Genomic DNA, 27,536 nt, shown 5'->3' with positions numbered 1-27,536 from the left:
TACCTCTTTGTTTATGTAGGCTTCTATGTTTTTCAATTGCTTTTCTAGCTGTTCTCTTTTCTTGTTTTGCCAATTCTTTTAACATCTCTTCTAGCAACATAGTTTTCGATCGTATTTTGGGTACTTTCTGTCTCTTTGTAGTTTTGCTCTATTTCCTATTGCCAAAACATTCTTACATTCTTCATCGAAACAGTATTGACGTCTCTTTAGGTATTGTCCTTTTCATGATCATTTTTCAGTGCGTAACAAATGATAGGAAAAGGGTAAGTCTGTGATAATACACATTTATGACATTTATTCTAACATGGCATTTTAGTTAAATCTGACAATCCGTCACATTTTATTTTCAATTTGGAATAAAAACAAATCAAATGTGTTTCTTGCATTTATAAAATGGTATTTTCTTTGATTTGTATAGTCTTATAAATTATACAGATTATATTTGTAATATTATTATCTAATTAAAAAAAAATATTTTTTATTATGGCGCCATCTATCGACAACTAAAATAACTAGAATAAATGTTATAAATGTCACCGACGAAATGTAATCACCCACGTGCCTTTTTTTCTGTCACATACAATTTAATGCGTTAGAAAGAAATCGAAAAACTGTGACGCACTGAAAGATGATCATGAGAAAAAGAATATATGTACTGTTTCTATATACTTTTTCGCTACCTCCGACATGGCTGTTCTTCTTCTATTTGCTGCTGGTCTATATGAATGCGAACTAGAAAAAACTATCCTAGGAAAATAACTTACAATTTCGACAGTAATATATTCATATTTAAAAACTGAAAATATGAAACGGAAGTAACGTTTTGTTAACATTTAGTAAAGAGTATTTTTTAGATAATAGTTCAATAGGATTAGGTATAAGGGTCAAAAATTATCCTCTATCCGTATACAAATGTCGTATATTGATTTTTATATGTGTTATTAAGAATTTCTTTTAGAAATTCTAGGATATTGTTTTTTTTTCGTTGATAAGACGTGTGTTTCCGTTCCTACTAAAATTTTGGAGTATCTGTGCACCATTTATGGTGATTTTGTTAAATTTAGGAACTGTAAATTTGACAGATAGTATATATTCATAATAAAAATGGAATATTTTGGTATACATCTCAAAATATTTATGTCATAGAGCCTTTTTTTCTTCTCTAGTGATATTAGTATCACATTTTCCTAGAAATTACATTTTTAAGAGATTTAGTAACGAAATAATTATATTATATATTGTGAATTGGTAATACTCTTTCTTAAATGTTTAAAGATGTTAGGAAGTTAGTCACTTACACCCGTCGAGCTGTTAAGACCTGTCATTTCACCTGTTTTTTCTGGATTCAACGGACAAACCAGATCTCCATAGTCGCCCTCTCCTTTCGACTTTTTTCTTTTTAAAGAAAACTGCGATTTCTTTGTTACCTAAAAAGTTCAATCAAAATTACGATCACTAAACCTATATTTTCAGCATTCTATATTTACTAAATTACTTCGAAACTATTTGGCACTAAGAAGTTTTATTTATTTAACATCTTCGTGGCCAGATAAAATACCCAGTGTTACATAATATGGTTGAACTCGAATTGAAGCGAGGATTCCAATAATAATACAGTATACAGAGTGTTGTGTTGAAAAACTCAAAGTGACTAATTATATGAGGAAAATGGTAGATCTGGCAACATTACAAGCATTAAATTTGAAATCTCCATATTGCAAAATATACGTATCCCGGTGTTTGGTGCACTCTGTATACATTTATTATTTATTTATTTATAACGGGTGATTCATTTAGAGGTACTTTTTTCAATAAGAAAAAACAATGAAAAAATTAATTTTATTTGAAAATCTTTATTATCATACAAAATAATCATTCTTTACAATTGAAGCGCTTATTGTATAAAGGGTATAAGTCCACAATATTTACTTTTGAGAAAAACGAAAAAAACTATTTAGTTTAGAAACTTGATGAACTATCAAATTTTGTTCTACAGATGAAATATAGAAGGAGACCAGTAGAGTGACATGCGATACAACAAACTTGGCTTTGAAAACGATTAAGGCCAAAAAGTAGTTTTTAAAGGATGGGACTTGATTCCTTTTTACAATCAATGAATAAAAGACGAAAAAGTGCTGCTTTTCTACAGTTAAATAATTTATTTATTTATAAAAAAAGGTTTATTATTACAAACAAGACCTAAAATACATCGTAAGACTAACTAAATCGAAGTAATAAAATAAACGACTCTGTAAACAAAATGCCACAAACGATGGAGGCGCAACAAGAATTATTGTATAAAGGTAATGAGTCCCGGACTAATTCCCTTTATACGCTCAACAAATATTTTATCGTGCGATTGTTCGCGTATGGTGAGAGATACAAATTTCCTTTCCGTCGACTAGACCTGGATCCCGCGTAAGAAAAAAAAGTTGATTAATAGCAAGCTGAAAATTTGTTAATAGCTTAACGGTGTCTAGTCGGACAAACATTGATGCACGGGAACACTGAAACAGGGGAAGTTTTAACGGTGGAGCATGATAAACGTGTCGTCCTGACAAGTTTATGATGGTGAAAAATAGCAAGTTGTTTTTAAATTTATTCAATAGCCAATGTTATATAATATGTTAAAAAATGTTTCTCCGACAAAAAGGTTGGGCATTTTAACGAGTCCGACACGTAGAACATGTTACATCACAGGAACTATGTTGGTGATGAATAGCAGTCTGATTTTTGCATGAGAGTTTAATAAAAGGTTAAAAAAGCAATTGGAAGTTCTGTCGGACAAAATGAATGGGAAATTTTCCTAGTCGGACATTCTAAACATGTAAGATATAGACAAAAATGTTGGTGATAAATAGCAAGCTAATTTTGATTTGTTAATGTACAAATTATATTTTGTAACGCAAAAAGTTATATGTCGGACAAAAAGTTTGGGCAAATCGAAGGAAATAAATAAAAAACATTTTTTCAGAATGACTTAGTCACATATTGATAAAGCTATTTTAGTTGTATATTATTATTTATATTCACATATTTGCATGTGCATATATATACATGCACACTCCAAAAACAGTGAGGTAAATATCAATGCATGTATATATTGCAAAACAATTATTTTTTTGGGTCGAGTTTGTTCTAGATATTCTCAAATTGACAATAAAAAATGTTAAAGAACATGTGAAAGCAATCTCTTAGGGTTTTCTAATTAGGCGCATCAGAAAGTACGGAAAATTTCCTACAAAAAACGTTGTATACATTTTTTTCCATACTCAAATCTTAACCCTGTAAACGACATTGAAAAATGTGAAGAGTCTAAAACTACGGTGCTTATAAGAATAGACGTAAATATGACACATTATGCTTAGAAGTATGTATTAGAAGGCTGCATTTGTCAGTGTGACACTTTGTGCTATACAAAGTAGTATTTGAAAGTACATGGTCTCTGAGTTTCTGTTTGCCACGTGTGTTGGAAATTAAAATTTATATTAACTATGGAGTGTTTTTGTGTCTATTTTTGAGTGTCAACAGTTTAAATTTTAAGTCGCCAAATCAAAAGTGAAACCATTCAACGGAACATTTTTGAGTAATTTTCGAACATTTTACAAAGTTAGTAAAATACTTGGTCATCAATTCAATGAGGTTCAGTTGCCAGATAATTGTGAAAGTTCTATTGAATATCATTCTTCGTGTTAGAATGCTTTGCTTGATTGAAAAAGGGTACCTAAATAAATTATTACTAAAATTGTATAACGTAATTTTTCTCAACTTTCTACAAATGAAATAATAATGTAATTAATATGTCACATGGCAAGAAATAATTTGCTGCCAAAATAAATCGATTAGTTTAAATTTGAAGTTACGATTGCAATTTATTATGAATTATTGTCAGAAGTGACAGTCTTTCTTAAATGGAAATGTAGACATAAGCGTAGACAAGGAATACAGTGCAAAAAGTCGATAGGTGGTCTATCTATCTCTTTTAACCAAGCGATCCCGCGCATGTGGCAGACAAAGATAGCTAGACCACTCAATCCATAATATAATTTGCCTGATTTACTATAAATGTATTACAGTGAGGTATCTAAATGATGTTGACATAAATCGACAGATATCGATTGTAATTGATTGCAGGTACTTTTGACATAGAATAATCACCCCTTATTGAAATTTCAAAAATTATTTTTTTAAATTGTCCGACTACAAAATCTACCCCTTATTTTTTTCCGACAACAGTCATTCTTGGTAAGGAATAATTTACTTAATTAAATTTCGTCTTTGTCGGAAAGCTATTTATCACCAGCATTTTTGTCTATATCTTACCTGTTTAGAATGTCCGACTACGAAAACTTCCCATTAATTTTGTCCGACTGAACTTCCAATTGCTTTTTTAACCTTTCATTAAACTCTCATGCAAAAATCAGACTGCTATTCATCACCAACATAATTCCTGTGATGTGACATGTTCTACGTGTCGGACTCGTTAAAATGCCCAACATTTTTATCGGACAAACATTTTCGCATATATTACATAACGTTGGCTATCGAATAAACTTAAAAACAACTTGCTATTTTTCACAATCATAAACTTGTCAGGACGACACGTTTATCAGGCTCCACAGTTAAAACTTCCCCTGTTCCAGTGTTCCCGTGCATCAAAGTTTGTCCGACTAGACACCGTTAAGCTATTAACAAATTTTCAGCTTGCTATTAATCAACTTTTCTTTCTTACGCGGGATCCAGGTCTAGACGTTAGTTTAACAAAATGTATATCTCACTTTAATTTCGTACAGAAGTGGATTTATTCCCTTTATACAATAAGCGATTCAATTACTTCTTATAGTTTCTTTTAAATGCTGGCCGTGACTGCGGTTAAGACGATTCATTCTGAAGTTCCAATTCCCGATGACGTGTTCCAGCATTTTGATTGGTATTTGACCAATGATTTAAGTAATATTGGCCTCCAATGTATCAATTGTTACCAGTTTATTCATGTAGACTTTGGACTTTAGGTAGCCCCAAAGGAAAAAGTCTAGAGGTGTAATGTCACAGGATGTAGGCGGTCAATACAGGAAAAATTTCGTATTTTAGACTTCTGAGTGATACCAAACATAAAAAATAAAAAAACTCGACGTTGTTACCTCATGAAACTCATAAGCTAATTAATTTTTATTGAATTTTTTGTTCCGTATGATCCAGTTAATGTGTTTATTTAATTTAAAAATAAAATAATTTTACCATAGCTTAAAAAAAATCACAAAAATGTGCTTGATATGTTGATTTCAAACCGTACCCCCCCCCCTTAAAAACAAGTACCTCTAAATGAATCACATACTACTATTTTATGAGATAAAATATACAAAAAAGAGTCCTTTACCTTTACCTTAAGTTTCAACGACGGAGTCAAAGGAACATACCCCATCGTCGATTCCGCTTCTCTTTTCTCTTGGATAATATCCTTACCCAGAAGTTCTTTGAAATGCGTATTGAGATGCCGCCTCAACAGAGTTTTGCCTGGAGGTATTGACAACAGCGCCGCCATTAAGTCGGCGTTAAATTTAGGTTCTAGCACCATGAGACCGCCGTGGACACCGGCCCCACGTAAATTGGGGGCGTATTCCGCCAGGTCGACCGCCCTCAACCATTCCATTACCCTAAAATTACAATGTTATATTAAAGTAAAAGGCATTAATATAAGTAAAGGGGCAATACCGTTACGGGACCAAAAAAATAAAATTTCGTAGATTTGGGGAAAAACGGAGTATTTTAACATAAAAAACGGGTCATTTTGACATATTTTTCCCCAGATCTAGGAAATTTTGAATAAAATATATATAAGTCCTTTCTGTTCATTTTACGACCTCCGAACTGCTCCTTGCGGTGTCACGTTTACAGCTACCAAACGGATGCCGTATGAGACGTTGGAAAGGGGAGGGAGAGGGTAAAGAGTACAATCTATATAAATAAAAATGAATGTTTGTATGTATGTATGTACCTTACAGACTCGCAAACTATGCATTTGATCATATGATGACCCTAATGAAAGTTGTTGTACATGAACCTGGGAAAGTTTCTGAGTTGGTATGGCCAAACTAAGTAAAAAGGGGGCTTGCCCCCCAAAATTATTTTTTATTTCTTTGGACAAACTGTTCTTTTTTAATTTTATACGATGTAGAACCAAAGATACATTCACCCCTAAATTTTCACTTTTCTATCACCAACCGTTATTTTTTAACAGACATCTAAATATTACCTCTTCTATATGAATAAAAATGAATGTTTGTATGTATGTATGTACCTTATATGTTGTTCTGAAGCTATTTTCTTGTGGCATTTTTATAATCAAGTATATTCAAATGGGAAATAAGCCACAATTTTACCTAAAAATGATTTTATTAACGTTTCGACGCCCAAGTCGGGTGTCGTTGTCAAAATACAAAATAATATTAAATTTAATATTATTTTGTATTTTGACAACGACACCCGACTTAAGCGTCGAAACGTTAATAAAATCATTTTTAGGTAAAATTGTGGCTTATTTCCCATTTGAATATACTTGATTATGTACATTATAGACTCGCAAACTATGCATTTGATCATATGATGACCTTAATGAAAGTTGTTGTACATGAAACTGGGAAGGTTTCTGAGTTGGCACGACCAAACTAAGTAAAAAGGCGGCTTGCCCCCCAATAATTATTTTTTATTTTTTTGGGCAAAGTGTTCTTTTTTAATTTTATATGATGTAGAACCAAAAGATACATTCAGTCCTAAAATTTAACTTTTCTATCACCAACCGATATTTTTTAATAGCCATTTAAATATTTAACATCTATATACATAAATATAAAATTCTCCGGTCGCAGTGTTTGTTGCCATACGCCTCCGAAACAAATTTCATCGAAGAAAAGTGCAACTGTTTAACTTTTGGACTTAAATTGGGCAAAATATGAATTTTTTAATTTTTCGAAACTTTCAAAAAATATCTCTAAACCGAACTTTTCTGACGAACGGCAAGCAGAACAAAAATTCTGAGCACACGAAAAGAATAAGGAGCAAATTATAAATTTTATTTATTTTTGTTTATTTTATTTTATTTAATTTTTTACATTTATTTTTTTTAATTTATTTATTTATTTTTTTATTTATTTATTTTTATTTACTTTTATTCAATTTTATGAAATTTTATTTAATTTTATTTCGATTAATCAACACCTATATAGTTGAACAACCCCGAAAAAATTATAAATACAGGGTTGTTTTGAATGTAAATAAAATAAAGCTGTTATATTCATTATAAGATAAACAAATTTAAGATTGTAACTGTTGCACTACAAATTTTATTTTGTTACTTCTAACTAAACTTTATTACTTCAAATATCATGTGTAATTCATTAAAAATAATAATAAAACCTCATTCACATCAATCATTTTTTGTTTATTAATTACGAATTCCTTTTGTTTATTTTAAGTTTATTGTATACAAAAATTTGTTTTTATCTATTGAGGCAGTACGAAATCTGCCTAGACCAGGGCGCATCTGTAAAAATATTAGTACATTTGGACGTTGAGAGGTGACTCAAATTTTTTTGCAGAAATTGCTTGAAAATAACTCAAATAATAATATTTGATTTATCCTCCCTCTCAAAAAGGTCCGGAACATTGTTTAAATAATTAAAATGTCAAAAAATGAAGGAAAATTCGATTTTTTTCTTGGTTTTTTGATTATAACTTTAAGAGTAATCATTTCCGAGAAAAGTTGTATTGACATAAAAGTTGTGTAATTAAATTTCCTACAATATAGAGTTGATTGAAAATTTAAAAAATAGTCACCCTTGTTGCAAAATAGCAATAATTGGGAAAAAACTATACAAAAACAAGTATCGGCATTTTACGTTTTTTAACCATTTATGCTAAACTTAGGACCTTCAAATTTCACCCAGAAAAACTATATGATACAATTAAACAATACTGTAAATTTCATTATGATCGGTTCAATACATTTTGCAAAATAAATTTTGCAATCCAGCTTTCGCGAAAAAAATTTTCAAACTGTTACAGGACTGAAAATAAAGCAGATAGCAAGTTGAAATTTTTTTTGCTTATAGAAGTGTACTTTACCTTTCATTTGCAATTTGCAAAACTAAAATCGATTAACCATCACGGCGTCAGGAATTTTTTTAAATAAACATTAATTATTGGTGTTTCGCGCAGGACACCGGATAGTTTGCTCTGATTGGGCATTCCAATGACCTTTGATAACTATTGATGCATTTTAATTTTTATTACATTTCGATATAAATAAATAAATTTGTTTATTGCAAAATAAAAACACATACTCTATCCTTTGAAATAACACTTCTTTTTTTAGCAAAAACTTTCTCTGTTCATATATTTTAACTTGAGAATAAAAGTTTATTATTTTTAAACATATACAATTGTTTAAACAATATTTCACAAACAATAATAAAATTAGTTTGATTTTTGGGAATTAAAATAATAAAATACAACAAAATATAGAGTAAGAAAATAATATATTAGATGAAAATTGGAAGAAATTTTGGTGGAAATCAACTTCATGTGAATCGAACACCGCTGTCCTGCGCGTAGCACCAATAATTAATGTTTATTTAAAAAAATTCCTGACGCCGTGGTAGTTAATCGATTTTAATTTTGCAAATTGCAAATGAAAGGTACAGTACACTTCTATATGCAAAAAAAATTTCAACTTGCTATCTGCTTTATTTTCAGTCCTGTAACATTTTGAAAAAATGAATTGCAGGCTGGATTGCAAAATTTATTTTGCAAAATCTATTGAACCGGTCTTAATGAAATTTACAGTATTGTTTTAATGTATCATAAAGTTTTTCTGGGTGAAATATGAAGGTCATAAGTGTAGCATAAATGGTCGAAAAACGTAAAATGCGAATACTTGATTTTGTATGGTTTTTTTCGCAATTATTGCTATTTTGCAACAAGGGTGACCATTTTTTCAACTTTAAACTAATTCTATATTGTAGAAAATTTAATTACGCAACTTTTATGTCAGTACATCTTTTCTGGAAAATGAATACTTTTAAAGTTATAATCAAAAAACGAAGAAAAAAATCGAATTTTTCCTTCATTTTTTGACATTTTAATTATTTAAACAATGTTCCGGACCTTTTTGAGAGGGAGGATAACTCAAATATTATTATCTGATTAATTTTCAAGCAATTTCTGCAAAAAAATTTGAGTCACCTCTCAACGTCCATCTCAAAACATATGGGCCCTGGACTAGCCGGGTCAGCTAGTTATATAATAAAATACAGCATGCTACCAAAAGGACCCATATACAATATACAAAAGCACTAAATTCTGTGCATTATTGTGTCTAAAATTTTAGTAAGAATGACTACTGGACATAAATCAACCTAAAGAATGTACAAACCACTTCTTTTACTATTTACATTCGAGAAGGATATATAGGTTGAGAGTGCCAAAAATCATCATTTTACATTGAGTGTCTTCATCACTCCAAAACTGTGTTTGATCTGCCACTGGCTGACGAGGCCCAAATAAATGCCGAACCAGGTCTTAGTGTGACCGTGTGGCATTATTTCAATTGGATAATTATTTAGTAACCTTATCAGATATTTCATGATTAAATCAATTCAATCCTTTTCTGCGCGTAGGTAGAAAAGTAAAAAAATAAGATGTGTAATGTTTGGGATATTATGCTATACAGCCTTGCGTGGTCAGCTAATGTTTTCCGACCTACTCACGTTTAACATTGAACTGTTAAAATAAGTACAACCGTACAACGTATCTCTGAGCAAAGAAAGAATTATTTTTATTACCTGTGCGTGGTCCATAGAGAAATTTGTTTAAATGTCGGCGGATCTGGGTCATCAGGCAAAGACCTCCTTTGCAAACACCCAGCCTCGTAATTATTCTCCCGTAATACTTGGATTCCTCTCTTAATACTGGCAACGTGTAGCATGGACGTGACGTGCAAGAGCGCCAAATCGTCCATGGTCAGTCTGTGAAGGACTCTGCCGTCTACCCTATTGATGAGGAAGTTTTCTTTGTGCTGCGGCAAGCCCGTATCGTCCAACCATCGCAAGACCCAAGCTGTATCCAGTTTTCCTAAAAAAAAAACGAGTAAATTAGTTGATATACACTATTAAGACGTTACGTTCTTTCTTCTCAATATGTTCTCTTGATAGACATTGATGAAAAGATTTTAGTATAGGAAAGCTTTGTGCAAGGTAGGAATGGTCATCACCAATGTGTTTTGGAATTGGAAAATTTCACATGTTAATTGTTAGGATATCCTCCTTATTCGCCAGATTTTGTTCCATCTGACGTTTATCTATACCTTCATCTCGAAAAATTCGTGACTGCAAAACGTTGTGGGTCAAATCTAGAGTTAATTTTTGCCGTATTTTCTACTGTTTTTCTCTATTCTGTTCTATTTTTAGCATTATTTTTTATGATTCTTAGATCTTCTTCTATCTGTCTCCTCAATGGTAACTTCAACATGCTTCTTGGTCTTTAAATTGGTGCATCTAGTCCATTTAAACTCATTATGAGATTTATATTTTCTCTTTTCAATATGTCTGAATGGTGGTGGACATCAGTTGTATATCAACGAAGGCTGTAGCCATCTCTGAAGTAGAGGAACGCTATTTTTAAAAAAGATTTTAGCATAAGACAGCTTTAGAATTGGAATATTTCATATGTTAATTGTAATATCCTTGATATTTGCCAGTTCTTGCTCCATCTGATATTTATTTACAAGTCTATTTTAGTATATTTTCTTCTATTATTTCCTATTTTTAGCACTATTATTCATGCTTCTTAGGTCTTCTTCCACTTACTTGATCTTTTACTTGGTGCATTAATATAATTTAATCCATTTGCGTTATTAAAAAGTTATTTTTTCTTTCCGCAACGTGTTCCCACTGCGGTAGGCATTGATTAAATATCATCGAAGGCTGTAGGAGTCTCAAAAGAGAAGAAAAAATATTTTTTTCACAAAAACTTTACTAATAGAAAGTTTTGTGTACAAGATAGGAAGACATGAATTTGTTGAATGTTCTTCATAAAGGCGTTTTGGAATTGCGAAATTTCTCGTGTTAATTGCCAGAACATCCTCCTTGTTCGCCAGATTTTACTCCGTCAGAGATTTATCAATATCTACATCTTCGAAGACCATAATTTTTTATTTAAAAATATTTTTGGGCCAAATCTAAAATTGATAGGCACAGAAACATATATTTGAAAAATTTTTCAGAATCTAAATTCAGAGGCTGATTTGAGTTAGTGGAAAAACATTAAATCAAGTGTGTTGAAGTAAAGAAATACTATATTAGAAAATATGTAAATTTCCACATTAAAAATACTAATTTTTCGATTAGAAATATTGTGAAGATTGTGTCACAGATTTCTTATTCTATCGACAACCACCACTATTTTAGTTGAACAAATTATTTGTTATATAGATTGTCTTAACTCATTATTTTATTCTGGGACACTACTAAAGGCAAATGAGGTAGGAACTTGACAAAAAATTCTACATCTTCGAAACCCTTTATTCATTGAAAGCTTTTCAACAATAAATAAAACAAAATCACAGCTAAATACAGACATAATCAATATATTAACAATCCACAACAGAAAATTCATGATATTTTTGCTGTTATAAGTAATTGTTTTCGGTATAATGTTCAAGACGCCTTTTGAAAGTACCAAAAGATGTTCCCTGTTGAATTTTTTTCGGCAAATGAACAAATTCTCGTTTACCTTCAAAAAAATTAAAAATCAGATGTGTCATAGGTTAAATATTTTTGATATTTTAACAGTTTTTTTCGCCCAGTCGAAAATTTTGTGGTTGAGAAATGAAGTGAAGATGATTTACAACGTATGCTCCACCAATTTAATATAACCACCAGAAAAAACGTGTTAATTGATATAACACCAATTATACTAAGATGTAAATTAGAGCTGAAGGGTCAGATAATAGAACAAGTGATGGGGTTTTAAATATCTAGGCATCAAATTATCTAGCTATGGAAAGCTCGAAACAGAAATGGAAGTTGTTCTGAAGCTATTTTCTTGTGGCATTTTTGTAATTAACTATTTTTAATGGGAAATAAGCCACAATTTTACTAAAAATAAATGATTTTATTAACGTTTCAGGTTAATCATCCAGAAATGGAAGATCAAGTGAATAGAGCAAACAGAGCCGCAGGTAGCCCAAATGAAACAATATGGAAAAAAAATAACGGGGAAGAAATGAAGGGCAGAATTTACCAAACAGTCAACAGAACAATAATGACAAACCTGGAAGAAATACGACCTGACACAAAGGTCAAAAAGAATGCTAGAAAAAGCAGAGATTAAAACCGTTCTAAAAGTCGATGGTAAGACACAAGAGTCATGAGACACAAGACAAGAGTCATGTCTATACAAAAAGAAGAAGAATACATACCTGCTTGTGATAAATAAAGATCACTGGATCCGTTAGCTTGGGTATCGATCAGCGCTAACTGCAATTTTTTCCTGTGCAGAGGGTTTTTAATATTGAGCTCCTTCTCGATTTCGCCGATAGAGGCCTCCTGAAGATGCTGCCCGTTCTGTACCCACCGTTTGGCTTCGGCCACGTAACTGTCCAGCCCCAGATCCTGCAACCAGTCGCATATGTTCTCCGTGTCCCATTCGCAGAAAGGTTTGTCTGGTCTAAAATGTAAGACAAAAAAAATGTGATAGTTGTTATAGTCAGGGATCCCAGGCCTATTTTCACCATTTACTACTAACAAGCTAATTTTTCGTGAGTAGCTTCATTTTAACGAGACGCCCAACTTTTTCCTCACAACAATTTCCATATGTGGTAGATAACAAAGATAACAGGGATAGTCCAGTAGGGTTAGACTGTTAGACGAATAACAGGCCTAACCTTGCATGCCGAGTTGCCTCAAATTTGATTTTTCTAATCTTTGGGGAGGGTCAATAGTACTGTAAATTTAAAATCTCAACTGAATTCCGCCGTTGCGGTAGCCGTCATTTTCATTTTAAACGGGAACCGTTTTTGCTCAATATAGGCTGTTGATTATGTTCAAAATAAGGGAGCTAAAAGGAACTACAACGTTAACGGGATTGTATTGTCTCTTATGGTCAATCTAACTCTAAATTTGAAAAAACCGTGGAGTGCTACCATTTAAGTGGGTGCGTTTTTGAGAAAGGGGTGAATTAGTCCCTAGGCACAGGGTGAATTAGGGTGAGTTCTATGCACTTTTGGTACAAACACGTCTACAGGAAAATTCTTCCAGGTTAAATTTACTATCGAAATATCACATTTTAAATTCCAAAATATTTTTTTTACAAAAATATACTCAAAAGAAAAGCAAGAAAAAAACACGAAAGAAAGAAATTTTGTTTTTTGCCCCATAACTTTTTTTCACAAAGATATAGGTATAGGCATTGCTTCAGCGAAAAATAACTTCCATCCTTCCTCTTTAAAATAACGTCTGGTAGAAGCCTCTAGGAGGTTAAGTTTCCGAAACTGGATTTTTCAAAGTTCGTCGCTCACAGCATTTTTGGGCAATTTTCCCCATTATTTCGCAAACATTGTTCTGTAACTTTTTTCTGCGCATTTCTAGGTATATGCAATGGTACATTTAGTAGGAAGCGAAGTCAATTGCCTTTAAAATGGTCTATTGTGTAAGGCCGTATGACTATTTTTAAGCTTTTTAAGTTATGCTTTTTCAAAGATTTCTACTTTTAATGATTTTTGATATTTTTTATGATTATTTTTTAAATTTTTCATTATTACTCTTTTTCTTGTACATTTAGGTATTATATACATTGTTAAAAAAAAAGAATATTTTCTTTACAAAATGCTGTATTGCAAAAAACTCTAGGACTATTTTTAAACAAGATATCCTTAGGATATCCAAGGGTATCCGTAAATTGAGAAAAATTTTAAAATTTTTTATTTTTTTCAATTAGAAGAATGTAACTGCATATTATAACATCATTTTTAATTACAAATAACTTTTCTTAATAATACTTTTCGATATTGTGAAATATAAAGGTACTTTACTATTGAGCGAAATTCATATTTTTTAACATACCTCGTACACTATTGATAAAATTTTATATCTGATTATTGCATCTTAGGTTTTAGACTATGCAGAGTGTTTTATAAAGAATAACTTTTTTTCATAACGTTAATAATAAAAAAGTTCTCCATGTGGTTCCAACTTAGTGGAACCTATTGCATGTGTATATTTAACACTTTGAAAAAGCATATCTTGTTTACAAATAGTCCTATAATTGTTTACAATACACCATTTTAAAGTAAAGAAAATAAGCTTTATTTTCTATTGCACAATATATACCTAAATATACAATAAAAAAAGTTACAATGAGAAATTTAAAAATAATCGTAAAATATATCAAAAATCATTAAAAGTATAAAACCTTGAAAAACCATATCTTGCTCAAAAATAGTTATACATCATTCTACGATAGACCTTTTTAAAGGTAATTGACTTCTCTTTCTATTAAATGTAACATTGCATATGCCTAAGTTTGCGTAAAAAAAATTACAGAATAATGTTTGCGAAGTAACAAGGAAAATGTCCCAAAATCGCTCTGAGTGGTGAACTTTGAAAAATCATATTTTGGAAACTGTAAATCATAGAGACTTCTACCGTACGTCATTTGAAAGAGAAATGATGGAAGTTTTTTTTCTCTGAACCAATGCCTATACCTATCTTCCCGTAGAAAAAAGTTATGGGACAAAAAACAAAATTGCTATATTTCGTGTTTTTTTCTTGCTTTTCTTTTGAATATATTTTTGTAAAAAAAGTAGTTTTGACTGTAAAATGTGATACTTCGATAGTAAATTTAACCTGGAACAATTTTTCTGTAGACGTATTTGCACCAAAAGTTCATAGAACAAACCTTAATTCGCCCTGTGCCTAGAGACTAATTCACCCCTTTCTCAAAAACGCACCCCTTTAAATGGTAGCATTCCGCGGTTTTTTCATATTTAGGGGTCCATTGACTATATGAAACAATAAAACCCTGTTAACGTTGAAGTTCCTATCTAAAATACATAATCAATAGCCTAATATCTCCGCCATTTTCAACTTCTCGACAAAAAGTATGAGAACTAAACTTGTTGAAAATGTGATTTTCTATAATTTTTTTCATTACAATTTTTTTCGTGCGGTCGATATTTTCAGAGTTATGGGGAAAATAATGACAGTTAGAGCATAATTATTGTATTATTTCGTTAACTCCATAACTCCGAAAATCTCGACCGCACGAAAAAAATTGTAATAAAAGAAATTATAGAATATTTTCAACAACATTTCAACACATTTTCAACAATTTTAGTTCTCATGCTTTTTGTCGAGAAGTTGAAAACGGCGGAGATATTGAGCAAAAACGGTTCCCGTTTAAAATGCAAATGACGGCTACCGCAACGGCGGAATTCAGTCGACATTTTAAATTTACACTACTATTGACCCTCCCTAAAGATTAGAAAAATAAAATTTGGGGCAGCTCGGCATGCAAGGTTAGGCCTGTTATTCGTCTAACCCGATTGGACTATCCCTGCTATCTTTGTTATCTACCACATACGAAAATTGTTGTAAGGAAAAAAGTTGGGCGTCTCGTCAAAATGAAGCTACTCACGAAAAATTAGCTTGTTAGTAGTAAGGTGAAAATAGGCCTGGGATCCCTGACTATTAAGTTTTTACACTAAAAAAAGTTTTCTGATAACTTTGTGCTAAATAGGCTCACTCCGTATTTTAAAGACATTCTAAATCCTTGGTTTTCTCGAAAGCGGCACCGACAAACTGCGACCGTAACACTGCGATGAATGACGTCATAAAAAACTGTACCACGCAAAATAATAGCGGTGGTTTCCAAGGATGCGTTGGAAGCCACCACTTGCTGAGTTTACACATTTCATTGCCGCAGTGAAGAACCTTGAGATTTTCACCGTAATCTGACGTCATTCATCGCAGTGTTACGGTCGCAGTTTGTCGATGCCGCTTTCGAGAAAACCAAGGCTTAAGTGACTACCAATGCGGCTTTCATGCTGGAAGGAAAACAATAGATAACATATTTACGATCCGACAAAAAATATTAGAAAAAAAAACAGGGAAATTAACCTGAGAGGTACACCAAATTTTCGTAGATTTCCAGCAAGCATATGATTCGATAAAAAGAAACAGTCTATGGCTAGCAATGCTAAAAATGGAAATAACCAAGAAAATTAGTGGAGCTAACTTAAATTTGCGTAGCAGACTCATATGCAAAAGTAAGGATAGGAAACAAAACATTGATGTCATTTAGTATAACATCAGGACAAGAAGACCCTTTAGCACCGTTGCGAATCGAGGATCAAAACTATTGTTGGCCTTTGCTAATGATCTAGATCTAGATGGAGCCGCTCATTCTACAAGAGACATAACTATTAATGACTACAACTTCGAAGTAGTAAAAGAGTTTAAATATGTGAATAAGGTAATCACAGATGACAACCACATAAAAAAATAGGTCTCAGCAAAGATAGCTGCGGGGAATAGAGCATTATACTCCCTTTCATCATTATTAAGATTTAAGAGCTAAATGACACTCTAAATTAACTTTTATAATGATGTAGCTTTCACTCTTTCACTAGACACACTTGTCACTAGACACTTTCACAATGGTGTAGCGCAGCCATATTGTCTTTTAAAAATATAAAAGATTTTAGATGTAATTTTATTAAGGTACTAGTACACTTTAGAAGACCAAAAATAAGCATTTTTTTATGATTTTTATTCTCAGAACCTTTATTAAAAATAAACATAATTTTTTTACATATTAATATCTAACTCTTAGAGAATACAAAAAATATATCTTTTTTCGTTTATGCACGTACACTAATATTGTAGAGGGCGCCAAAACTAGAGGCCTCAAAAAAAAGTAGTTCCGATGGCGGACAGTTAAATCGTACGGCATTTGAAAAAGGAAGGTTCCTTACGTGACATTTACCACCGTTAGTGAAAAATTCCGCAAAAAAAAGATTTTACGGAAATTTGAAAAATTTTTGTGAAAAAATTGCCCATTTTTCTTCAGTTTTTCATGGTTAAAAACATTTATTATCTATTTTTTGGTCAAATTGTGGTAAATTGTCACGTAAGAATCCTTCCTTTTTCAAATGCAGTACGATTTTTTTGTTCCAGATATCTCAATCCTGAGATTAACTGTCCGCCATCATTTTTCGAGGTCTCGATCATAAATGAAAAAAGATGTATTTTTTGTACTCTCTAAGCCCGGCCGCACATCAAAGAAACATGAAACGTAAATTACGTTTCATGGAAATAAACCACTGCTAAACAAATATATATCCGGCCATTTATGAGACTCTCCGAAAATAAAAATGTGTCATGAGTATGAATCACACTCGTTTCATTAGTAGGCGGACTTTGAGATTTTTTTAGCAGTGTTTTCTTTTCATGAAACATGTTTTTCGTTTCATGTTTCATGTTTTTCGTTTCATGTTTCTTTGGTGTGCGGCTTGGCTTAGAGTTAGATAATATTAATATGTAAAAAGTTTTATGTTCATTTTTAATAAAGGTTCTGAGAAAAAAATTCTTGGAAAAAATGATTAGTTTTGGTCTTATAAAGTGTACTAGCACCTTAATTGTCAAGGGTTTTTACACCCGAGGTGCCTGAGATCTGTGGCTTGGCCCAGTATCTATACATTTTAATGTTTAGCAATTGCTATTCTATGAAGGATTTATACCTATGGACGTAAGTTTTTTCAATCTTATTTTTATAAAAAAATCTCTTAACGTAAATGTCCTTTTAGGAAGCTCTGATAATGGCACGTGATGTGCTGAAAGTACTTATAGTCCTGTCGCCAGGGGGGGGGTACAACGGCCTCCTTAATTCAGATGGACTTACCCAAGTTTTTTTTATGTATTTTGACCCGTAGAACACGAATTTTTTGGGTAACAGTTGATCCGGATGTCGATAAGATTGTTATAAACAAAGAACTTGAGGAATTGCATAACAGCGATTTCTCGCAAAACAAAACATTTTTTTGTATTTTTTGGGTCATTTTAAGCAAAAAATGTACTTACAAGTTTTTTCATAGGATGCACAGTTTTCGAGATAAACGCGGTTGAACTTTAAAAAAATCAAAAAATTGCAATTTTTGAACCCGAATAACTTTTGACTAAAAAAGAAAATAGCAATTTTGCTTATCGTATTTGAAAGTTCAAGTCAAATTATATCGGTTTTGATTATTTGCATTGCTAAAAATTTATTTTTTTATTGTTAATCAAAGCTATAAACACATAGTGTTTGAGTGATGTTTTCAATGATCTCCCATTTAAATTCGAACGAGTAGGTAGAGTAGGTACAAGTGCAAGCGAGGCTATTTCTACGTAGCATGCGTTAAAACGCATGTATTTCCACGGGAAACACTATGTGTTTATAGCTTAGTTTAACAATAAAAAAATAAATTTTTAGCATTGCAAGTAATCAAAACCGATATAATTTGGCTTGAACTTTCAAATACGTTAAGCAGAATTGCTATTTTCTTTTTTAATCAAAAGTTATTCGGGTTCAAAAATGGCAATTTTTCGATTTTTTGAAAGTTTAACCGCGTTTATGTCGAAAACTATGCATCCTACGAAAAAACTTGTAAAAACATTTATTGCTTAGAATGACCCAAAAAATACAAAAAAATGTTTTGTTTTGCGAAAAACCGCTGTTATGTGATTCCTCAAGTTCTTTGTTTATAACAATCTTATCGACATCCGGATCGACTGTTACCCAAAAAATTCGTGTTCTACGGGTCAAAATACATAAAAAAAAACTTGGGTAAGTCCATCTGAATTAAGGAGGCCGTTGTACCCCCACTGGCGACAGGACTATTAGCTAATTAATAAAAAAAAAAATTTACACACTATCAATTTTTTTGAGAACATACACCTGTTTGTCGGTTTGACATATTTTAAATTAAGACAGTGAATGTCAATTATTCGCGCAGTTGTTAAATATGGAAATTAAACATGGACTCTACATCAGCAGGAAATAAATAAGCTGCTGGTATTTGAAAGGAAACTTCTCAGAATGATATTTGGCCCTCAAAGAGATGAATTGACAGGAGAGTGGATAAGGTGCCACAATGCTGAATTGGTAATTCTGTATGCAGCATGGTACTGAAAACATCATCAGACATATAAAAGCTAATTGGATAAGATGGGCAGACCATGTGTTAAGATCAGATAAAGACAGAGTGTTAAAGACAGTGTTTTTGAGAGACCAGACGGTAGATCAGTAGACCGGCCCAGAAAAAGATGGACGAATGATGTCGAAGCCGATTTACCTAGGATTGGGATAGAACGACTCACTTCGAGTTGTAAAGCCAATCAAGACAAGAAGAAAACTTTGAGGTACTTACTTTGGTACGATCTGTGGTTCGCTCCATCCTAGTCGAGCTGAAGCCGTGGCTCTGACCCCGCCACGCTGGAATTCGCTCAGACCGGGAATATCTTCCAGATTACCAGAGCCAGACCTTTTGATTTTCCCAAAAATCTTTTTGATTCCTTTGGATTTGTTAAAGGAGATATTGGGCGAGCCTGGCGATTCCATGGACCCATCTTCAATGACGACTTTCTCTGTCTCCGCTAAAATCATGACAAAAATTACGCTTTTTATTTAAAAACTTTTAAAAAGTAGGATCAACAGATGAGTATGATTTACTTTTCATGGTTTTTTAAAATAATAAATCGTTATATTCGATAATATCAGAAAAAAACATAAAAAATGCTGTAATATTGAAGGAAACTTAAAAATATAGGTTATGTTAGGTTATGTTCTACCATATTTATATTTAAGCCACCTGTAAATGTGGCAACCCTATCTTCTTACGTTTGATAACTTATTGTAAGAGCATATTCCTCTAAAATGGTAGAATGATTCGTTTAATTTATAAAAAGTAACATTTTAAGCATACCAAACAAGTTTTCTTCTTTTACATGAAAAGTAAAACACATAAAATGGTGCAAAACATCACACGATGAAGGTGATTGCTGATCTGCAAATATTCGATATACAATATCTTAAATTTTTCTGCCTGCTATAACCCTATCGTTTTATCATGACATCAGATCAATTAAGAGTGGTAAAATTGTCATTTTCATTATAATTTCACCATTTAAGTGCTGTTTATTACAAAATAATTGTCGTACATACTGAAACAGAGTCATTGAGTTAATAGATCCAAAAAGTTACAGGAATAGGGCTTATCAACGCTTCTCATTTGTTTCGGGCTTCTGTCATATGTTGTATAATCCGCGTATAATATTAATATACGACATATGACATAAGCCCAAAACAAATGAGAAGCGTTGATAAGCTCTATGGTTCAATATTATCAATGACACATCTGTTTTTGACAGATAACACATAAAATTAGTACCTCGACAGTGTTGCCACTCTGTCATGTATTAGTTCTTGTGAAATAGACACAGTGATGCCAGGAAGAAAAATTTAAGTATTACCTCTGAATAAAAATAAGCATATTATGCGTTAGTCTGTGAATTAAAGCGTATTTTTTTTTCATCAATGCTCAACGTAGGTGTTGATTGTACGTTATAAGTTAGTTTATAAGTCGCGAAAGTAGATCACATGACAAGAATTCAAGACATAGGTGAAACGAACGCAAAAGAAAGTGGCATCATCATAGGTTAAAAACGTGGGGAAATCCCCTGAGCTCGAGCAATAACGCCCAATTGGATTATACGGTTCAAAACCGATAGCACTGGTAACCATACCTCAAGACCTCAAGCTATAGTGGACAAGATGACAAAAGCAATGCTACGGTATTCAGCAATTTCTTCGCAGTCATTCTCAGTAAGCTTGTTAAAAAGTTGAAGTGCACCAATCAAAAAAGCTTAAATCCGTGGTGAAAATCAGCCATTTTGTGAACAGATTGTAAAATCGCATTAACACAAGACCAATTTTGTTAGACTTACGTTTAGTTCTTTCCTTGCAATGGGTTAAAAATATAGTTTTAGTACACAAATTATTTTTAGATTACTAAATGATTGAATGAAACTGTTAATTACAAGTTTGTAGTATGCAATGAGGTTGGGGTAACATGTTCTCAAAAGCATGATCGGTTTTTTGATTTTAGAGATTGTTTATATTGCTGAATTGTGCGGAAGAAGTCGTCAGTTTGTTGGTTTGTTTAGGATAAAATACATTTGAGCACTTCCAATCATGTTTAAATGTCTTCAAGAGGTATTTTTATAAAACAGTCTAATAATGGCTTATTAGGGTTAAGGGCACTTTAGCAGGAAAAATTGTTCTATATCGACAGCACAGCAATCCACTACCTTTTTAGATATGGCAACAGTGACGTCTGACGTTCAATCGCATCATAAACCACGCCCTTTTCAAGATGGCGTCAGACAAGAGAGCGGTAGACCACGCTCCAATGTGAACTTGTTATCCGTCAGTTGTCAAATCTTCTGTTTATCTTTAACCTGTCATTTTTGTAGCTAGCTAGCTTGTATCGTGACCTCCAGCTCAGTCTTGGCTATTTGATCACTGGAGCAATGTTTTTAACGCAAAACAAGTATTCCTATCAGAAAATTGCCAAATAACACCTCGTGTGATATACTAGATATTTTTGAAAAAATATTTCACGGTTAATCAACCTGTTTCAACTTCATTTAACATTTTGAAGTAACATTTGTTGTGCTGGGGTACTTTAACACGAAAAAATGTTCTATATCGATCGTACATCAATCTACTTCCTTAAATATGACAACAATGACGTCTGACGTTTAGTCGCATCATAAACCACGCCCTTTTCAAGATGGCGCATGACGTCATGGGTGGCAGATGTTCCAACGTGTTAATTATGATTATCTCATTAGCAAGCGTTTTTTTCATGATTTTGATACCTATTCTAATATCTCCGTAGGTTCAACTTTCCGCACAATTCATTGAGCAATTTAGAGATGGATTGAATGTTATTCACAAGTACTTACATTTTAGAACCTAGTTGTTTTTGATACGTTTTAGAGAGTAACGCAAAAATAAAGTCTTTGAAAATATTGCAAATTTCTCACATGACATGTTTCGTCATTATGGATAACTTAACAGATACCTAAAATTGGCATTGCAGATCCGCCTACTTCGCTGCTACATGTTTTCGGTCTTACTTTATTGCGTCGAGTCTTGGACTGTGAATAAAATGATCTAAATCGCCTTGAGGCTTTCTAAATGTGGTGCTGTAGAGGAATTTTAAAAGTTTCTTGGGCGGAGAAGATTCGAAACTCCACAATACTAGAATTATCTACACTGAGAATATACAAAAAGCATCAAGAAGAGAAAGCTGAAGTACATCGGACATGTAATAAGAGGTCCCAAATATAGGTTGCTACAAATGTTATACAAGAGAAAATAGCAAGCAAACGCAGTCCAGGACGAAGAAAGGTTTCATGGTTGAAGAACTTGCGAGATTGGTATGGTTTTGATACAAGCATGCTCTTTAAGGTGGCAGTGAATAAAATTTCGTTCTGAAAAGATATGGTATACCTTCTAGGGTTTTTGGCGATTTCTGGCACTACAGCTTTTAAAGACCTTTGTCTGTTATTATACTCTGGGCTAATTAGCAAAATTCACGGAAAAGTTATTTACCAGCAATTTTAGTTGCTGGTAAATGACGCCCCCAAATCGTGTTTTTTTCAATTATTGGTCTATAACTCCGAAGATTTTAACTTTACACCAAAAACACTCAAATAAAAATTCACCTCAATTTAATTCTACATAGGCATGTTTTTCCCGATTTGATCAGACGAAAATTTTCCTCGGAAAATGTGGGTTTTCCCAACAAAATCTCGAATTTCCAAATAAATTGTTTGGGAACGTAATTATTTATCAATAATTAAATAACTTGGTGAAATATAAGCTTTCTTGGTATAGATTATAACTGCAGAAGCCGGTAAAAATTAAACGAATATTTTAGCAACAATTCAATTAATTAACAATTTACAGTCGCAACAACAACCAAAATAATCATGACACATTGATCAAACTTAGAAAGATTATAAAGATGTGATGCCTATTTAATATTTTGTCGACAAAATATAAATTTTTCATTTTTTTGCATAATCTTCAAATGTTTAAAAAAAATAGTTAAAACAAATTAACATTTCTCAGAAATTGTTTATTATATTATAATTTTAAAAAATACTCAAAGTGCGTATTTCAAAGGTCTTGAAAATGATTGCTTTAAAATTTTTTTCCAGCCATTTGCAATAAATGCTATGAAACAGCAAAGTAAACATACGATTACTTCGTTGTTTATAATTTGTTTTAATTGTTTCAAAGCTTAAAAGTGAGTTTATGGTACAAACTAATTACTCTCAAAAAATATCAAATATTAGTTCAATGGTTATATTTTAATCAAAGATTAAAAATATTTTTTTTGTAATTGTTAGCGCAAAAGTAGGCTTGATACAGAGCCGGAGCTAAAATGTTCACTCGAAGCGACTGACACGCAGCATACATAATAATATGATTTTATTTATTAACTGTACGTCGCGCGACGGTCGTCGCTTCGAGTGAAAATTTTAGCTACGGTACTGTATTAGTCTACTTTCGCATGTGTACAAAAAAATATTTATAATCTTTAATTAAAATATAACCATTAAACTAATAATCGATATTTTTTGTAAGTAATTAGCTTGCACTTTAAACTCACTTTTACGCTTTGAAAAAATTAAAAAAAATTATAAACAGCGTAGTAATCGTATGTTTACTTTGCTGTTTCATAACTTTTTTGCAAATGGTTGCAAAAAAAGTTTTAAAGCATTCATTTTCAAGATCTTTGAAATACGCATTTTACCTATTTTTTAAAATTAGAATATAATAAAAACCTTCTGAGAAACGTTAATTTGTTTATTACTATTTTTTTAAACATTTAAAGTTTATTCAAAAAAGAATGTGTGTGTACTTTGTACGCACGTAAGAAGTTATACTTCTATTATATAATTTCAACGAAATACATATATTTAACAGTTACAATACAAACAATTAACAATAATTACCAAAAATTAACCAAACAATGCCAAATATTAAAAAAAAAAGAAAAAAGTATGAATCGTCCGGGATTTGAACCCGCAATCTCGCGATTTCTCGATCTCTGGTCCAATGCTCTACCAACCAGGCCATCAAGGCGCATGCTACTGACGTTTCAGATATACATAATTAACCATCACGGTGGCAAGTGAAATATAAAAATAGATGTTTTATTATTTTACGCCCAAGGAAGACAAATCCAAAGACACAAAATTATAATAAATAATACATTTACTAAAAAACACTAATATATTATTTTAATGGCTTATTTGCGCTGATACATAATTTGAAAGATTAGCAACTAAACGTCATACTGTCTGTGTGCGCATGCGCGCAGATTTATGAAAAAATTTACTCTCAATCGCGCCTAAAGAAGTATAACTTCAAAAATTAAAAATTTATATTTTGTCGACAAAATATTAAATAGGCATCTTATCTTTATAAGATTTCAAAGTTTGATCAGCGTATCCTAATTATTTTATTTACTATTACGAGCGTAAATTATTAATTAACAATTGAATTGTTGCTAAAATATTCGTTTAATTTTCACCGGCTTCTGGAACTATAATCTAAACCAAGAAAGCTTTTATGTCACCCAGTTATTTAATTATTGGTAGATAATTACCTATCTAAAACTTTATTTGAAATTTAAAGATTTTGTTGGGAAACCCGCATTTTCCGAGAAAAATTTTCGTCGGAGCAGATCGGGAAAAACATGTCTTTATGCAGAATTTAATTTCGGTGAATTTTTATTAGGGTGTTTTTGGTGTAAAGTTAAAATGTTCGGAGTTATGGAGCAAAAATTGAAAAAAAAAACACGATTTGGGGGCTCCGATAATCAGCCCAGACTATTAGGTTGCTGCGTGACGAAACGTCAGGAAGGAAGATTACTATGCTCCCTTTAAGGCAAGCATAGGAGACAGCAACCGAACGGGACCAAAAACTACGATATGGTGGATGCATAGCGAATATGATAAATCAAAAAACAAATATGGCGGCATTGCCAAAAGGGCATTCAATCGTATCTTCGTTGCTATTGATCCGATTGTAACGTACGAGACGTCAAATGAAAGGAGATTGGACGTAGAGGGTAACATGAAAAAAAAATAAACACGGGGAACTTCGAACAAACATTTTACCGTCACCTTAAAAACATATCAAAAACATCAAGGTTTTCTTCTTTAGCGCGACATTAACAACAGATGGTTAGTGTATTATGGCTGCGTTGGTGTCATGCTTAAAAACAGACCAAAGCTATCACCTAGATTCGGTACAGAGAAGCCCCTGTGCCTGCCCCCTACCAGAGAATAAAATCCCCTACCGAAGACTACTCCTTTTTTATTTCCGTTAGCTGCCGGGTTCGCGTTGTTGTCCACGCCGCCGCTGGCCGCGTTGCCGTTCACCAGGAACTGCTGACGCGGAAGGCTGCCGTAGTGGACGTCGATCTGCCGTTTGAAATTGGCGGGAGGAGTCTGCGAAAAAAAAAACGAAAAGGAACGATCTGAATAGACGAAAAGCACCTAAACTAAATTATAATAAAGACGAATAGTATAGTATCTTACCTTTGGTCTTTGATGGGCATCTGGATAAGACGCCGACATGTCTATCCTCCCTGAACTATTAGCTGCTATCGTCACCGGACTAGGAGATGGTGATACTCTATTCAGTCGCTACGATTAAACATGTATTAAATGTTAATACTGCTTTGAAGCTATTTTATGGGTTGTAATTAACCATACAGTTAAAAAAGCATGTTAATACTGCTCTAAAGCTATTTATCTCAATGTAATTATACATACTATGGAAAAAACATGTTAATACTGTTCTGAAGCAATTTCAGAAGTTATTTCTCTCATGGTTATTAAATATACCAGAGAAAAACATGTTAATACGGCTCTAAACCTATTTCTAAAGTTATCTCTCTCATTGTTATTAAATATACTAGGGAAAGCATGTTAATACTGCTCTGAAGCTATTTTTGAAGGTATTTCTCTCAGTGCTATTAAATATACTATTGTATACTTATTGTAATTCAATTTACTATGGAAAAACATGTTAATACTGCTCTGAAGCTATTTCTAAAGCTATTCTAGTCTTTGTAACCACATATAGAATAAAAACTCATGTTAATACTGCTCTGAAGCCATTTCTAAACTATTCTAGTGTTTGTAACCACATACACAATAAAAAAACATGTTAATACTACTCTGAAGCTATTTCTAAAGTTATTCCAGTCTTTGTAATCAAATAGAATAAAAATCATGTTAATACTGCTCTGAAGCTATTTCTGAAGTTATTTCCCTAGTTGTAATTATTAAATATACTACGAAAAAATTGCTAATGCTGCTCTGCTATTTCTAATGCTATTCTAGTACGCCAGTCAATGGGAGCAAAAATAGGATATTACCTCCGAATTCTATCCTACTGCATGGATTTTAATGAAATTTTGGGAATAACCTCTACTTATCTCCTAATTAAATGTCTACCCTATGCCGATGTGTGCCTTTATCTTGGGGGTGGTTCCCACCCCTTCTCGGGGTAGAACATTTCTTGGTTAAAATAACCACGGAAGTGGCTAGAGAATTTAATTGTAAGCAAACACTGTTCTATAATTTTTTTTTGAACACTCAATATTTTTGAAGTTATACTTCTTTACGCGCGATATGAGGGTGAATTTTTATATGTTAAAACCTACGATCCCGGCGTATGCGCATTATAACTTTGTTCTGATTGGATGTTCAAATGACATGTCAAAAATTATCCAATATGGCAGTTGTAGCGCAGCTGTGGTTTGGACGGTTGACGGTTTGGTTATGTATGGTTGTTGCGTTTTAAAATTTGTGGGAAGAGAAACAACAAAGGTTAGTTAATAGTTATACAGTGGAACCTCGATTATCCGTCAGGGCACCGGACCAAGGGTATGACGGATAATAGAAAAGACGGTTAACAGAACATTAAAAAAAAATTCATAGTATTATGGTGACACACTGAATTATGGTAACATACAGATATTGACTAATAATTATTGTGCTGTGCGTTTTTATTTTTGGCTTGCGATAAAAAAATAGAACTCTAAAAGCACGGTATCATCTATCATTACCTATTTAAATTTAATCCAGAGCCCTGGATAAGAACAAAAATTATTTACATAAAAAAATGCGGTGGTGGCATACCTGCACATGTACATTTCAACGAATTTCGTTTGGCTTATCGCAATGCTCAACAAAATATATTGATGACTAAATTTTTACTTATGTAGTCAATATAACTTATGTAGGTATGGACCCTGACGGTTAACAGAGGTGACGGTTAATAGAGAGATGGATAATCGAGGTTCCACTGTACTGCCTTTTTAAATAGTTTTCATATTATATTTTTGA

The 27,536-nt window shown here is 32.4% G+C and overlaps 1 protein-coding gene across 7 annotated transcripts in view; it reads right to left on the bottom strand.

Moving 5' to 3' along the window:
• LOC114324911 (liprin-beta-1) overlaps positions 1–27,536 on the bottom strand; it is a 114,740-nt gene that overhangs the window by 4,170 nt on the left and 83,034 nt on the right. For 3 of the 7 annotated variants that reach the window (XM_028272827.2, XM_050662856.1, XM_028272825.2), the window contains 7 exons: positions 25,719–25,826; positions 25,418–25,628; positions 19,463–19,688; positions 12,476–12,723; positions 9,840–10,128; positions 5,378–5,654; positions 1,299–1,427 (listed from right to left, as the gene is read on the bottom strand). In XM_028272827.2, the coding sequence (XP_028128628.2) occupies positions 1,299–1,427; positions 5,378–5,654; positions 9,840–10,128; positions 12,476–12,723; positions 19,463–19,688; positions 25,418–25,628; positions 25,719–25,826 (1,488 nt within the window). The remainder of the gene's footprint in view (positions 1–1,298; positions 1,428–5,377; positions 5,655–9,839; positions 10,129–12,475; positions 12,724–19,462; positions 19,689–25,417; positions 25,629–25,718; positions 25,827–27,536) is intronic. The other 4 variants (XM_050662859.1, XM_050662857.1, XM_050662860.1 and 1 more) reach the window with 4 other exon arrangements.

Source organism: Diabrotica virgifera, chromosome 9, assembly GCF_917563875.1.
Source record: "Diabrotica virgifera virgifera chromosome 9, PGI_DIABVI_V3a".
In the NCBI taxonomy this organism is placed as follows: domain Eukaryota; kingdom Metazoa; phylum Arthropoda; class Insecta; order Coleoptera; family Chrysomelidae; genus Diabrotica; species Diabrotica virgifera.
This window is presented reverse-complemented; position numbering and strand designations above follow the sequence as displayed.